This window comes from Pogona vitticeps, chromosome 2 (genome assembly GCF_051106095.1).
Source record: "Pogona vitticeps strain Pit_001003342236 chromosome 2, PviZW2.1, whole genome shotgun sequence".
Taxonomy (NCBI): domain Eukaryota; kingdom Metazoa; phylum Chordata; class Lepidosauria; order Squamata; family Agamidae; genus Pogona; species Pogona vitticeps.
The window spans coordinates 181,003,478-181,019,447 of record NC_135784.1 but is presented as its reverse complement, the minus strand read 5'-3'; the positions used below and the strand labels follow the sequence as shown (position 1 = coordinate 181,019,447).

The window sequence follows — 15,970 nt, the reverse complement described above, 5'->3', positions numbered from 1 at the left end:
CCCACAAGAGTTTTAACGTGTTGAAGGTCATAGTCAAGGTCAAGGTTCCAGGGACAGTATTTATGTTTTTCTAACCCTAATGAGACCTGCAAAAGGTTCCCTACCACAGTGCCAAGCTACTGACAGCCAGAGCACAACAGCAGGCGATTTTATTAAAACAAGTTGCAGCACACACACATACCCTGGTCAAGCATTTTAACAAAACATTTAATTTTTCTAAAATTCTTGAGCTGCAGTGCTATCTTTTTTTAAAATGAGTTTTAAAATTTAAAATCTGTTTTGGGGGATTGGCGTGGCCTTTGCTTGACCCCAAGCAGGTAAGGGGAGTTGCTCCTGGATTCTCAGAGCTACTCATGATTTATGCCTTCTTTTCCAGGAGACTCTACTAAAAGAGCATGTTCTTGTTGTGTGTCGAACTGATTTATAGTGACCCTGATAGGCTTTTCAAGGTGAATTATTTATTTATTTATTTATTTATTTGATTTATATCCCGCTCATCTGGTAAATCTATACCACTCTGAGCGGCTTCATCAGTTCCACACCCCCAGTGAGTTTCCACGACTGAGCAGGTATTTGAACCCAAGCTTCCTGAGTCCTAGTCCGTCACTCTGCCCACGACATCACACTCGGTACCACGCTATAAAGAGTGTAGAATCATGGATATTCATCCCAAACTGAGATCCCACTAATATGTAGCATTAGGAATTACAGAGTTTATTCCTTCTGAACCTACAAAGCAGCCCTGTTGTTTTTTAAAATCTTTCCAGCCTCGCCTGTTTTTCTCTCCCCACAATGCCAACTTTTCTCCTCTTACCTTCATGCCCATGTCTTTTCAGGGATTTCCCACTTAATCCCTCCCCCCACCCCAGGTCTTTATTCATGCCCCGACCCACAGACCCCTTCAGCACCTCCCTTAGACAGACCGTAGGGCCACCTCACCTTGCGCCTGCATCCGGGTCCGCACCAGGGCTAGCGGGTAGCTGGCAATCTGCCCGCAGGTGCTGGAGACGGTGCCGCAGCCCAGGAGCACCAGAACACCTGGGTCAGCTGTGTTCTTGCTGTACTTCTGCAGCCAGGTATTCTTCAGGGTCTGCAGGAGAGAAAGAAAGGAGAGATGGGGAGAGGATGGCCTGTCTTCAGCATGGAGTGGGGAGGGGAACATCATGAGAGAGGAGAAGGAAGCAGGGATCTCCCTCTTGCTGCAGAGCAAAGGGGCAGGACTGGGAGGGAGGGAGGGGTGGTCTTTCAAAAGGGCCCCAAAGGAAAGAGACAGCCAGGGCTGCACCCATCCTCAGCCCCACTGGCAGAGGAGTGCCCCCCCCATTCGCACCAACCCTTGGCCAAATACTGACCTCATAAACTGCCAGGTCAATGCCAGCATAGGGGATGATGCCCAGCATATTGGGCAGGTAGCCCTTATAAAAGGCACGCAGCCCTTCCTTCTGAAGGATCTTCCTTGCACAGTCGGCCATTCCTGAGTATTGGCCCGTCTTACGGAGAGTCAGCCGGGTCTTCAGAACCTAGCGGGGGGGGGGGGGTTAGAAAAAGGGGGATGAGCCTAGGCTCCTAATTCCCTCTCTCATCGGGCACCTGATATACATAGTAGGATCCAAGGGAAAATTAGGATATAACGTATGACAGAAGGACTGAGGGGAAAGCCCAGCTCCAAAAGCCCATTCCCAGTACAGGCCTCTAGCAACGGCCATCTTTCCCTCCTCTGGAACTGGGGGAGACCGTCACAGGGAGAGGCAGAAGCCGGAAGCCAGGGAGAGGAAGCAGGTGGAAGGGTGACCGTGCCCACTTTGGCCCCCACCAACGGCTGGCTTTGGCTTCAGTTTACACAGATGGAAAGGCCATTGCCCCTGCTCAAGATGTTCTAGAGCAGTGGTCCCCAACCTTGGGCCTCCAGATGTTCTTGGACTACAACTCCCAGAAGCCTTCACCACCATCTCTGCTAGCCAGGATTTCTGGGAGTTGAAGTCCAAGAACATCTGGAGGCCCAAGGTTGGGGACCACTGTTCTAGAGTCTTATGAGGCAGGGCTCAGGCGGAGGAAATGAGAATCATCAGCACCTTCATGAAACTACAGTTCCCAGGATGCTTGAGGAATGCCATGCTTCTCAAGCTGGCTTATGTATCCTCATCTCTGTTCCAAACCCTTAGCTTAAGACTTTTTTTAAATCACCCCCTGCACTGCCAATGGACTCCTCTTCCCAGCGACCTCCCTCCTTTGCAATCTGCTTCTTCTGTGGCCACAGTTGTCCCCCTCTGTTAAAAGAGTGGTCCGGTGGACCAGATAGGCGGGGTACAAATAAAATAAATAAATAAATAAAACCTAAGGGTGGCTGTTCTTAGAGTGTTCAGCATCCAAATACTTTCTTTCCTTTCTGTCTCATGGCAGGGCCGACCCTGAGGGTTTCCCACCCAGATCGGATACGATCTCAGCGGAGTGATGGACCTCACCTCCATAGGATAGATGATGGTCTGTGCTGTGGCACCAGCCAGTGAGCCAGCAACAAATCTCTCCTGCACCCTCAGGGTCTCCTGTTGTCCGCGAATCACCCGCTTGATCTGCAAGGAGAAATAACGACTTCAAACACTTGGAATACGGATCCCTCCCAAACCTTTACAGGCAGAGTAAAGGCAATGAGTGTGAGCAAGGGGAGCTGCATTATAGCTAAACACCAGGGGAAGAATACTTTAAAGCAGTGGTTCCCAACCTTGGGTCCCCAGATATGTATTCCTGGACTAAAACTCCCAGAAGCCTTCACCACTAAGCTGTGTTAGGCCAGGATTTCTGGGAATTGTAGTCCAAAAACCTCTGGGGACCCAAGGTGGGGAACCACTGCTTTATAGCAAAGTGATGCCAGATGTTATTAAGGAGAGTCACCTAAACACAGTGGTGGGAACCTGCATCCCTCCAGATGTTGATGAAGAATTATCTCACCACGCCTCATCATTGGCCAGGTTGGCTGGAGTTGCTGGGAACCAGGGTTCGAGAGCATCTGGAGAGACACAGGTATCCCAGGCCTGCCTCTTCACAGTTACTCTTTGGGAGAACATTGACAGGGTATCTGTCCTATTTGCTTGTTTTCTGGAAATGATATGGCAGGAACACTGATATTCAGGAGGTGGGGAGATGGTTAGGAGTCTGGGTAGTGCTTTCCATGCCTAGAAAATCAGAAGGATAAAATGGTCCATGCTTCTCCAACCCTGGCTTGGAACTGGGGTGCCAAGAGGGGGGGGAAGCCGAGTGTCAGGGGCTTTCTCCCTGACTAGCCAAGATCTGCTTGGGTTGCTTGCCTTCCCAGTGTTGAAGGGCAAGAGGAATGCAGCTCCAGGGCCTTTCTCGGAGCAGGACCAACGATGTCATTTGCCAGAAACACCAGCAGGCCTTGCTCTAGCAAGCGAACGAGGGGATCGCAGGGTTGCTTTACTACTGACGGAAAAGAGGAGGGAAATAGTGTCTGCAGAAATGGGATGTTTTTGTTTTCAGTTATACTTTCCTTCTTCAGCTGGCATAAGCTTTTTTGTTTAATGACAAACAATTATTTATGCGATTTTTTTTGCAATCTTCAATAAAGGCTAAACAAGGCTTAATAATAATTAATAATTATGTGTTGCCAAGTTGATTCTGATTTACGGCCAAGTTTTCTGGACATAGATTACTCAGAAATGGTTTACCATTTCCCCTCTTTTGGGGGTGCTCTAGGGCTGGGCAGCTTGCCCAAGGCTCTTCTTGTAGGAGACACTACTGGGGAATCAAACTCACGACAAGTGTCTCTGCAGGTGGGTACCCAAAACACTGAGCTCTCCAGCCAGATCAATTGTTTTAATTGTCCTTAACTTTCAGGAACCCTGATACCAAGTGTTGTGGGACTGTGGAGATTTCAGTTCCATGTTTCAGTTCCATCACTGTATGTTTGCCAGGGAGCACAGAAATCCTGCTTCTTAAAAACTTTAGCTTTTGGTTCATTTTATTTTAAAAGGGAAAGAATTTCTAGGCTTTATGTCTAGAAAGCTTGAACCAACGTAGCCAATGCTTACTAAAATTTCACAGGGATAAGATGAGTAAGATCCCCTTTGATTAAGGGGGAAGGTTTCAGTGACTTTCATTGGTCATACTCCTACCACCACTGCCCATACATGACTTAACAAACCAAGAATAAAACTGCTATAATCCAATGGGCAACTGCTGGGAACAAATCTTAGTGAACAAAGTGGGGCTTACATCTGAGTGTGAAATACCTACCATAGCACTTGAAAACGTAGCAAATAATTGCAAAAGAAATCACAAAAAAATCAGAAATGACACAGGTGGACCCACTTTGTATGTACTTTTTACAGAATCTTAGTCTTTCTGGATGCAGAGTTGCAATTTGGGTTTGGAAAGGTCAGGCACAGTATCTGAATCTTCATACCTCCCGTTCTTTCCCACTTAAAAAAAAAAAGAGAATGAAATGCCTGAAATTGAGATACAGGAGTCTTCTCAGAGGGGATTGCTCTTGCCAAATTCCAGACAAATAGATCAAGGATTTTAGAGGTGGTGGTGGTGATGTGTCATACAAACAGTTTTAATGTTCTTTTCATATAAATATATGAAATTTGGTTCCCCTATAGTATCTTCAGAGCTGATTGTTCCTCACCAGTTTCACACAGATAGGTTCAGATGCTTCTGCATCCTATCTAACTTTAACATTTGATTTGAAATGCTAAGGGTGCTAATCCCTTTCCTGTTTTCTACACTGTGATAGTGACTATGACTTTCACATAGTGCTTGTGCAGAACAGTTACCTTGTAAAAAGGGAACAAACACACTATGCAACAGAGACTGAAATCAACCATAACTTAAGGGACAAAATGTGTGGAAGGCCGTACAAAGGAAATACAGGAAAAGCCACTACCTTTAAAAAAAAATACTACAATAACACACAAAGCAGCATAGAGATTTATCCAAATAAACAATAAATATAGAAAGTAAGGAAGGATAGGCCTGGACTGAGAAAGAATTAGGAGTGCTGATGTACTGAAAAAATGAGAAACACAAGCTATGGTAAAAGCAAGGCTGTCACCAAATGCTAATTTTTCTTAAAGTTCCTGTAATTGAAGAGTGCTGGTAAGATTCTTGCCCAACACAGACTGGAAGCTAAAAAGGTGGGGAAGGAGTAAAGAATAGGTATCACAACCTAATACAATAATATTCATATAAAGCAAACAGATTATTAATTGAATTAATGACTCGAATTAATGGTTCCAATGAACAAGACAGAAAGATTTCGGAGAGACAGATACTCTGACTAAACAAGAGAACCAACAGCCACCAAAACACTCGCTGTAGCTTTTTCAATCATCTGCTACTGACAGGAAAACATAAAGTCCAAATTGTGAAGAGCTGCATGACAGAACTGAGTGAACAAAATGTTTCCTCTTCAAGCACTGGGACTGAAAAGCGTCAACAGATCTCTTGGCTAGAACTGTCTATGAGCAAAATCTAGCTGCCCTCCTCCTTCCCTCTTACATCGTTCTGGTCTTTCCCCCATAAAGTACCATTCTGCAACTTGGGAGAGATGATCTGTCTATTTCAGTGTTCATATCACTTCAAAACTACTCAAATCTGCTTCAGACCAATCCTGTCCCCTTTGAACCCAGTTCAAAGTGGCACATTTTGGTTTGGTATTTAAGATTCAGGCAAATTGGTTGTGTTTGTGCTGTCAAGTCAGAACTTATAGAGATCCTAGTAGGGATTTCAAGGTAAGTTATGTATTATGGAGTAGTTTTACCAGTTCCACTCCCTCAGTGAGTTTCCATGGCCCAGTGGGGATTCGAACCCTGTTCTCCTGAGTCCCAGTCCATTACACTAGACTGACAAATTAGTTACCTAGTCCTAAAAGCCATTCTTTTTGGAGCATGGAGTATACTCATAGTTTTATTCTGGGTTAAGCATCCCCAAAGGTTCTTTGGAGAGAAGCGGTGACATTTATGGGTTTGGTTTTGGAGTAAGATAAAGGTAAAGGTTCCCCTTGATGTTTAGTCCAGTCATGTCCGACTCTAGGGTGCAGTGCTCATCCCCGTTTCCAAGCCATAGAGCCAGCGTTTGTCTGTAGACAGTTTCTGTGGTCACGTGGTCAGCTCGACTAGACATGGAATGCCGTTACCTTCCCACCGAGGTGGTACCTATTTATCTACTTGCATTTGCATGCTTTTGAACTGCTAGGTTTGGAGTAAAGACATGCCCAAAGGTGAGGCCAGCATCACCGTGATGGGAAATGCAAAGTGATTCTTCTGTCTCTAGCGAAACACTATTTGAAAAAAGCTGACACACACACACGTACAGGCATGACCATGCAAAGCTGCAACATCCACTTTCTTCCCATAGTTACCTGTTCATAGGCCATGAACTTGATGGCAGACTCAGGGGCAATCTTCAGCACATTGATGCCATTGCCCCGCCACAGAGAGCGAAGGCCTCCTTCACGTATCATGCCCTGTAATCCCCCTAGCACATTCATGTTGTTGCTCTTCGAGGCATGAACCTGCAGCAAGCAGGAATCACAGTGTCAGTGTCAATTGGCTAGCAAAGAGAGAGCGTCCCGTTCTCTCCCATGAGCAGGGGTTGGCTTGATGGTACAAGCAAGCACAGCTTTACTGTCTGCTATCCAGTATCCTCTGCAACCTTACAAAAGCTCTTCCAGGCTTAACAGTGAAACTCTTTCAGGACTCAAAAGAGGTAATGTCCAGAATCTTGTTGTTTACATATACTAGGACAATGGCCAATTGCCTCTGGTTAAGGAGTCAGCGCTTGTATTAATCTGAGAACTGAAGAGCTGGAGGGAACCCTATGGATCATCAAGTCCAGCCCCTGTCAAGGAAGCACAGTCAGGAACTGAACTCCCAACCTCTGGCTCCACAGCCAGAGACCTAAACCCCTGAGCTATGTAACAGTTCTTGTTGCACATCAAGTCACACACCTGGCATGTGACAGGGAATACAACAGTGACTCCTTAATTGGTGGCAATGCACTGCTGCTATTTATGCTGTTGCACTTATGCCAGCGTACGTAAGCAACAGGATTCTAGACAATGTTAAATGGGAGAATTATGAATTAGCATAGGAAAATATTTTCTAGGAAAATATTTCCCTCTGATTTCCAGCAAACTGTATGGTTCTGTTGTAAGCCAAGCTTGTCAGCAGCAGCTTCTCCTCTATGATGTGAATATCAGTTTAAGGAGCACAAACCTACTCTGGTTTATGTCTCGAAGAATAAATCACTGCTTCCACATCAGCCTACTTGAGTGTGGTGCTTTCAGGATTTGTCAGACTATGGTGCCTATCATTCTTAGCTGGCAGGCCACAGGTGGAGTTGTCTGGGAATTATAGTCCAACACACTGGGCAGGCTACCCTAGTTGTTAATTTTCTTGATAATGTGCCAGGAATTTGCTTTCGTCCTTTCATGTTAGGTAAGACAGCCTTCTTTTTTTCTGTAGTCTTCACCTATAGTCCACAGTGCCCACAAATTGGCATACAGGGAGATAAAATAAAGGCCCCTTTTACTGCATCATTGCTCCCACGCAAAAAACTAGTGCCACCCTCGTAACATCACCGCACAACAAATCCCCACACCCCTTTCCTGCCCGCCTTGTACAATACTTGGCAGCCCTTACCTGCATGAAAACTTTCAGCCGGTCCAAGGGGGCAGTTCCGGTCCTTGAGACAGCCCCAGCCATCGCTCCAGCGATCAGTTGTTTCCACCACATCCCCGTTTTCTTCTCTTTCTCGGAGAACTCGTCTGGGACAGTGAGGCACTCACCAATGTCTAGGACCTGCCAAGGAACGTGGTCTCATTAGGAAACGGAAAGAGCAGCCACCCACTCCCCCCCTTGCATTTGGTTCAGGGAAGCTCGTAGGATGAATCAAAACAAATTTGCAAATATTGTCAAAGTCCCATAATGTCAAATTTCATCACAGGTTGAATTTTATTATATTTTCATAGGAAACATACAGTATATCTTGAGCATCGTGATTAAGTTCTTTCCTTTCTTTTTACAGAACAGACTGGTTGGCATCTCTTCACGGACCTGCTGCCAAGGAAGGGCCTCAGGGCATACATTCAGGACCAACCTCTGATAAACGAGCAAGAAGGTTCCCAGACCTATTGGACTGGAAGGGCAGGTCCCCTGACGTAGTAAAAGGCAACCTAATACATTCATACACAGTCTAAAATGGTTTAACAGCTTAAAATTTCCTTCTTTCTTTCAGATTTTTAAGAGAAGACTGTGCAACAGAATTGTAATGATAGGCAAATGCAATTAAAAAAACAGGTGCATCCTATCTGTGTATGTTGGTATTAAACAGGGTGAGACCTTGGCTAGACTTAATCGGAGATTACTCTTTCTGCACAGCCACTCAGTAAGAACAATCATAAACAACTCCAACCACTACCCAGGACAAAAAAAGAGAGGCATAATCAAAACACTGGTAGACCGTGCAAATCGGAACTGTGAAGCTCAATTTCTCAGCACCGAACTCAACCATCTGAACCGGGCCCTACAGGCAAATGGCTATTCCCAGAATGAAATGACAAGAGCCATCAAACCAAGAAAACAACCCCAAACTGAAGAGGAAAAACAGCCACCCACAAATAAAGTATTTCTGCCATACATCAAAGGGGTCACAGATCGGATGGGGAAGCTTTTGAAAAAACACAACCTACAAACAGTATTCAGGTCTGCCACAAAAATACAACAAATATTATGGTCAGCAAAGGACAAAATGGACCCCCTCACCACTGCAAGAGTATACTGGATATCTTGCAGTTGTGGCCAGGTTTATATTGGAACCACAAAATGCAGCATCCACACCAGAATCAAAGAACATGAGAGACACTGCAGACTAAAACAACCGGGAAAATTTGCAGAAGCTGAACATGCCCTAAAACAAGCTGGACATGAAATTCTATTTCAAATCACAGAAGTACTGGACAACTCCAGAAATCATTATATTAGACAGCACAGGGAAGCCACTGAAATCCAGAGCTTCAACAAAAAAGAAGTCTAAATCTCAACAAAGCCTGGCTCCCAGCACTGAAAAATACAGTCTGCAAAAAATCAACAAACTCTACCCAGCCACAAGGACCGATGATCACTGCACACAAAAGACAAGCTAACAACACCCATCAATCACAGTAACAGATCATCTGTCACCCTTATCACAACAATACACCCACAACAACAACAACAACAACAACAACAACAACAACAACAACAACAACAACAACAACAACAACCACACACTGATCACTATATTCACCCAATCTCCTGAAAAGGACAAAAAGCTGACCCCCCAGCTATAAATACTCAACTATACCCCCCAAAAACTGCACCAGAGCACAGACAGAGTTCTGACTCCTGTCCTCTGAGGTGCCGGACACAGAGACTGGCAAAACTTTAGGAAGAAAAACCTCAAGAACACGGCCAGACAGCCCGAAAAACCTACAACAGCCATCAGATCCCGGCCGGAAAAGCCTTCGAGAATACAAATCATTAAAAAAGTTGCTCCAGACTTTCAGTGTTACAGACTGAACTCTTGACATTTTTTTTCCCTAAATTTATTTGGCAAACTGAAATAATTTCAAATGCAATGCATTGCTTAGATCTAAGTATTTCCATTTTTCGCTCTACCTCTTGGCATTTCTCCAAATCCTTGCTGTGATACTCAACTCCCTCCTCACTTTCAATAATTTTAATCATAGATCAGCTACAGCTCCCTTCCTAGACTAAAATGGTGGGTGTAACTCACAGCCAGTAAGTCACCCAAGCCTTTTTGCTATGCCAGCTGACAACCTGCTATGGATCCTATTCAAGGGCAGTTGGATTTTAAAAATGAAAACATTCCAGAACTCAAGGACTCACATGATATTAAATCAAGACTATGGAGGAGACATCACATACCCACACGCATACAGCATGGGTGATGCCAATGTAGTCTAAACCTTGGCACCAATGCCCCAATCACTTTGGGTTGTGTTTCTGTAGACAACAGAGAGCAGGGTCAACAAACCCACACCCAGGCAGTGTTAAAATCTAAGCCTTATATTTCCAGTGCCAATCTTCAGGGGGCTTCCTTTTTATATACATTCTTTCTCTTCTCTGGAGTGGTTTTAGTCAAAATGCTTTTTCAAAGGACAGTAGGCACAACTGGTTACAAAAAGATGAAAAGCAAATCTTGAGAGGCTTTATCATCATGAGATGGTAAATGAAATGGAACTGTGGGAAGGGAAAAAAATCCCAGAACAATCATACAGGCAAAGCACCCTTGAAGATAAAATTTCTCATATTAAAAAAAAAACCCAATAACCTTTGCAAAAGGAAGGAAGGAAGGAAGGAAGGAAGGAAGGAAGGAAGGAAGGAAGGAAGGAAGGAAGGAAGGAAGGAAGGAAGGAAGGAAGGAAGGAAGAGCCAGATTGAAATTCCATCCCACTCATAACCATGAGTGACTTGGGGTAGCTTCTCTCAGATAAATGGCCCCCACAGGGCTGTTTGGTAGATAGAAATGGGAGTAGGAAGAGCTATGCTGAGAGAAATATCAAATATAACAGAACATTTGTTCAAACTCTCTGCAGGATGTTTTATGTGAAAAAGATAATTAGCATAGAGATAGATGAGGCAATGAGAGGCAGATAGCGCAGCCCTGGTTCCTTTCAGGGGCAGTTGGTGGTGAAAAGTTATGTCTCTCTCTCTCTCTCTCTCTCTCTCTCTCTCTCTCTCTCTCTCTCTCTCTCTCTCTCTCTCTCTCTCTCTCTCTGTGTGTGTGTGTGTGTGTGTGTGTGTGTGTGTGTGTGTGTGTGTGTGTGTGTGTGTGTGTGTGTGTGTGTGTGTGTGTGTGTGTTACTATGAAACTTAACAAGTCCACACTCTGAGATGGCTCATTTCTCACAAAGTGACATATCAACAACTGCAGAACTCATTCTGTGCCGATTCATGGATTCCATAAACGTCCTGACCTGCTGGATGGAGGATGAGAATAAGGAAAAAAAAAAGCAATGCGTCCAATTTGATCCTCGGCTACAGAAGAGGAACAGAGCCTGTTACTTAAAAAGGAGAAATTGAGTGGCTGGTTCTGAAGCGCAGCCACTCACTACAAGCATTCCCGTGGACACATCCCCAAGAAGAGAGTCTAGAAATGTAGACAGTTCTGTTGATCTGTATCATCCAGCCAGTTCTAGCCAGTTTGCTCTCCACCAGGAGTACATTTCTCATAAAGTCAATGGGTCTGAATTGCCCATTCAGTGCCAAACCACCCCAGAACAACTTGACTGAATACAGGATTGTTTAGAGCAGCATATATTGTTGTTGGGGAAAATCCCTTCCTCCCTCTTCACCTCAAACCCCCCACCCTGTCCGGAGAACGGCAGCTCAGCTTGGCCCTAGAGCTACTGCCTCCAAGCTCTGGCTCCCAAACACCACAGTCAGAGAAGCAAGAGGAGGAGATGGCAGAACGAGAAGCATGGATCAAGAGGGATGATGGGTCACTTAAGGCAGGCTGTGGGATTGGGGGGAAAAAAGAGGGAAAGGAGCTTGTGAGGAGCAACGGCAATCCGCCCTACCATGTCACGTTCCCCCAAGATGGACTCCAGGCCTCTGGGGTGCCAGAAGTCAGCTTCCCACAACTCAGCCAGGGCCAGCAGCTTTGCATCCCCAGGGATCCCTGGGGGCCTTTGGGCCTCAGGCCCCTTCCTGACAGGAGAGAGCTCTTCCATGCTGGGACTCTGCAGAAAGGCGAGGAAGGTACTGTACTGCAAAGGAGGCACAGAATAAACCCTCCTTCAATCGTCTTAATGGGATTGAAGAGCTAAGTAGTGACTGCCGGGCGGGCGGGTGGGAGGGATTTTGGTGGAAGAGCCAATCCCATGCGGCACCCATTGGATTAAAGACCCAGGGCAGGAAGAGGGATCCAGTCCAAAATCAAGCGGTGGATCAAGAGCAAAGGAGGAAGCTGAAGTCTTGGGGACGGGGGGGGGAATGACCCGAAACATTTTGGTGCCCAAGGTGGCATGTGCCAGTGGCACCCACCCACCTCTGGGACTAAATCCAACAAGGCCCATTCTAACCACGAGACTTCTCCACCTCTTCTCAGTGTGTGTGTGTGGGTGTGGGTGTGGGTGTGGGTGTGGGTGGGTGGGTGTATGTGGGTGTGTTTGAGTGTGGGTGTGTGTGGGTGGGTGCAATCACTAGAATTCCAACTTCCCTTCTTTCCCAAAGCACTGCAGGGACCAAAAGGGGCGGGAATGAGGTCTCTTGGCTTAACCGAACCCTGCCTCGTCTCCTTCCCCACCCCTAACTTTACCGGCATAGCCGTCTCCTTCAACCCACCAGGGGTTGGTGGGGGCCAGGGAGGGAGGGGGACGACACTGGGTTTAAATATAAACATTAATCTGCCCTGTTCCGATCGGCTGATGAGATTAGCTTGGCTGGAAGAGGAGAGTGAGGAAAGAAGGCTGTGGCCAACACCCATCACTCAGGGCAGCTGAACTTTCACAGCACCTACCTACCTACCTACCTACCTACCTACCTACCTACCTACCTACCTACCTACCTACCTACCTACCTACCTACCTACCTACCTACCTACCTACCTACCTACCTACTGGCCTGCCCCTCTTCCCCAAGCCCACCTCCTTTAGAGCTGGGAAGCAGAAGCCAGAGATGGTCAGAATGGGCTCTCTCTTGATCACGGTTTGCCGGATACCTTCGGTTTATTTAATTTAATTTAATTTAATTTAATTTAATTTAATTTAATTTAATTTAATTTAATTTAATTTAATTTTATTTTATTTTATTTTATTTTATTTATTTATTTATTTATTTATTTATTTATTTATTTATTCATTCATTCATTTCATTTCATTTCTACCCCACCTATCTGGTCATTGCGACCACTCTTGTTTGTTGAAAGCAAGGGCATGTTTCATGCTGGTCCCACTTTGGGGAGCTACAAGGAGCTTTTAGAAAGTTTTTTCTTCTTTTTATGGGCAGAGAGTGCTAGTGAGAGGCAGCTTTAATAGGGGAGATCTTTTTATTCACACCTTAAGCCTGGGGAAGAAGGCTTTAAGAACCTTTAAAGCAAACCCTTAGAGAGACACCCTCAACACCCAGAAACTGACTGAAAACCTCCCCTTCCTCTGACTTCTGACTTCTTCACAAGCCTCATTCAAAGTCCCTGCTTTCCTTCCGGCCACACCTTCTCATCCAGAGCAGAGGTTTGTGTCCCGTCCTGCAGGTAAGGAAGACTTGCACTCTAGTCCCTCGGCCCCTCAGCTGAGCATCGGTACCCGCATTACAAGGAAGAGTAGGTATCGCTCTACAAAACCGTGCCTCTGTCTACAACAAAGGTAGTCACTGAACACCAACCCACTACTTGCCGTTCCCATAATAATGCCTTAACCCCGAGTGACCTAGTGTCCCTCTGCAAAGAGGAGGCAAGGACTTAGCAGCTTTAACCCTGAGCGTCCTTTCCCCCAGCAAACTATTGTTAGACACCTTGAACCAGAGCCCAATCCGGAACATGACCCCACTGCTTTTCAGGAGCAAGGAGGATTCCTTACTGCAACCTTTCCCCCCGTCAAGGCCAGAATCCCTTGGAGGATAATCTCCTGTTGAGGTCACCATGTCAGCAGCAGGCAGAGCTGAAGCCAGCCCCGGGCTGAGGCCAATCCTTTTGTATTTTCTCTGCCACCTCCTTTTTCACTCTCTCTGCCACCTCTTTTTTTCTCACCTCACCAATCTCTGGCTCCTGCACTCATCACCTTAATGGAGTAGATGGTGATGGGAAGGAAGGGCACTCTTGTGCTTACAGAAGCCAGAACTGATCATTTACACTAGAGATGGTTTGAAATGAGGTCAAAGGCCACATGGGCTGTAGGGCTGCTCATCTCTAGCGGAGAAAGAGAGGTCCAGGGAATACACAGTCTTCCGGATGCTGTGGGAGTCCACCTCCCAGCAGCTCCGGCAGCAGTGTGGCTAATAGTCAAGGATAATGGGAGCTGGAGTCCAAGAATATCTGAAGGGCTACTTGTCCCTCACACCTTGGGTAGCAAATGAGTACAAATTTACTAGGTCTGATTTCACTTTCCTCTTGTCTGGTACAGTCCTTTCCTGCTGCAGAGGAGCCTGCAGGTTGGATCTTCGACCAACTAGCTAAGACACAATTCAGCCTTGATTCCACTTCTGGATGAAATGGTGAGCGGGTAAGCGGGGGATCAGGAATGGATGGGATTAAGCACAGGGCAGTTTCCTGGCTGGCTAATATAGTTCTGTTGAAACATAACCATTTTAATTTATGGATAAGTAATCAAGCATTGAAAATTTCTTGTTTTATGTATTCTCTCAGCTGGGATTTTTAAAAATCTGCATTGGTCTGAATGGTGTGGTTTGTATGTGGAAAATATGAGTACAGTGGTGCCTTGCTTAGCAATCACTCCGTTGAGCGATGAAATCACTTTGCGATGGACTTTTGGCCATCGCAAGAGCGATCGCTTTGCGATGGCCCCTATGGCTAAAATTCGCTTTGCGATAATCGCGGCGAAGCGATCATGGCAAAGCAAACTTTTTTAAACAGCTGATTGGCGGTTCCAAAATGGCCGCCACAAAAAATGGCTGCCGCTATTTTGCCTTGCTGTAGAGGCACCCAAAATGGCCGCCGCTATGGAGGAAATTCGCTTTAAGGTAAGTTTTTAGCCCATAGGAACGTATTAAACATGTTTTAATATGTTCCTATGGGCTTTTTAAAATCGCTTAGCGATGAAATCACTTAACTATGTTTTTTCCGGAACGGATTAACATCGCTAAGTGAGGCACCACTGTATTTTTCTACAGAGGGATAGTTATTTATCTGAAATATTTATTTGCCACTTTATATACAAATGGGCCCTTCTGAAATGGAAATCTAAATCTATCCATCTACAGAAGCACAGGAACAATATAAAACAATTTAAAGCACTTAACAAAATAATTTAAAACATTCCAACAGTCAATTCAAGGAAACAAGCTGTGAGAATAAGCACCACCCAGGGAATGCCTCCGTGGAGAAATACATTTTCAGCAGGTGTTTGAAGTTCAATACTTGACAGCAGTGCTCTGAAAAGTTGCCCTTTTGTGACTAGGACTCCCCCAGCCACAAAGGGCCGCGGACAGGCTGGCTGTGAGATTCTGGGGTTTGCTGGGTGTATAAGTAATGCTTCTGCCTCACAGTTTATTCCCTGCCCACCCCCAGTACAGGACACAAGGCAATGAGAACCAACTTACTTTATGTCCTGCCTAATTCCAGACTCCAACCCTGCCCGCTCTCAGAATCGAGACATTTGGGGGAGCAACGTGGCTTACCGTTGAGTGTTTCCAGTAATGTACAACCTCCTCCATGTTCTCTAATGGGTTGAGGATGAAGTGGTCCCGCCACTCATGCCAGTCGATGGTCATGGTGCCGTCCTTGTCGATACTGCGACATACACACACACATAGTACAGTAAAGTGAGGGTTCAGTAAAGAGAGACTTCAGAAAGAGCAGCACAAGTTCCCCTTCCTTGGTAATCATCCTGGTCCATAGCATTCATGTTGGGTACTTCAGGCACACCACCTCAAGTGCACGTCTCCCTTCCCCAGCAGTAGAAATACCAGAGCCACACAATAAGTAAATAACTGTACTCAATACTACTCCAGCTCTATGGTCTGAGGCATTTCACCTCCCCCATTCTAATGGTAGGCCTATCATTTCGCATGTCCCAATTCTGCCCCACATCTGGAAGATCTGAATCCAAGTTTATCCTTCTGTTTGGGGGTGGGGGGGGGAGAACAGAGGGAATAGATGTCAAAAGCAGGCAGCCCAGAACTCCTGTTCGTGCTGGGTACTGCACAAGAGTGCAGAACTTTAATTTCTTACAGTACCCTAGAGTGATGCAGTGTCAGGAGCATCGTGGGAA

The 15,970-nt window shown here is 45.7% G+C and overlaps 1 protein-coding gene across 3 annotated transcripts in view; it reads right to left on the bottom strand.

Moving 5' to 3' along the window:
- The window catches only part of SLC25A23 (solute carrier family 25 member 23), a 50,508-nt gene that overhangs the window by 1,738 nt on the left and 32,800 nt on the right, over nucleotides 1-15,970 (bottom strand). For all 3 annotated transcript variants that reach the window (XM_072991503.2, XM_020798725.3, XM_072991504.2), the window contains exons 4-9: nucleotides 15,378-15,489; nucleotides 7,662-7,820; nucleotides 6,380-6,532; nucleotides 2,463-2,570; nucleotides 1,353-1,520; nucleotides 940-1,090 (exon numbers count right to left, since the gene is read on the bottom strand). In XM_072991503.2, the coding sequence (XP_072847604.2) occupies nucleotides 940-1,090; nucleotides 1,353-1,520; nucleotides 2,463-2,570; nucleotides 6,380-6,532; nucleotides 7,662-7,820; nucleotides 15,378-15,489 (851 nt within the window). The remainder of the gene's footprint in view (nucleotides 1-939; nucleotides 1,091-1,352; nucleotides 1,521-2,462; nucleotides 2,571-6,379; nucleotides 6,533-7,661; nucleotides 7,821-15,377; nucleotides 15,490-15,970) is intronic.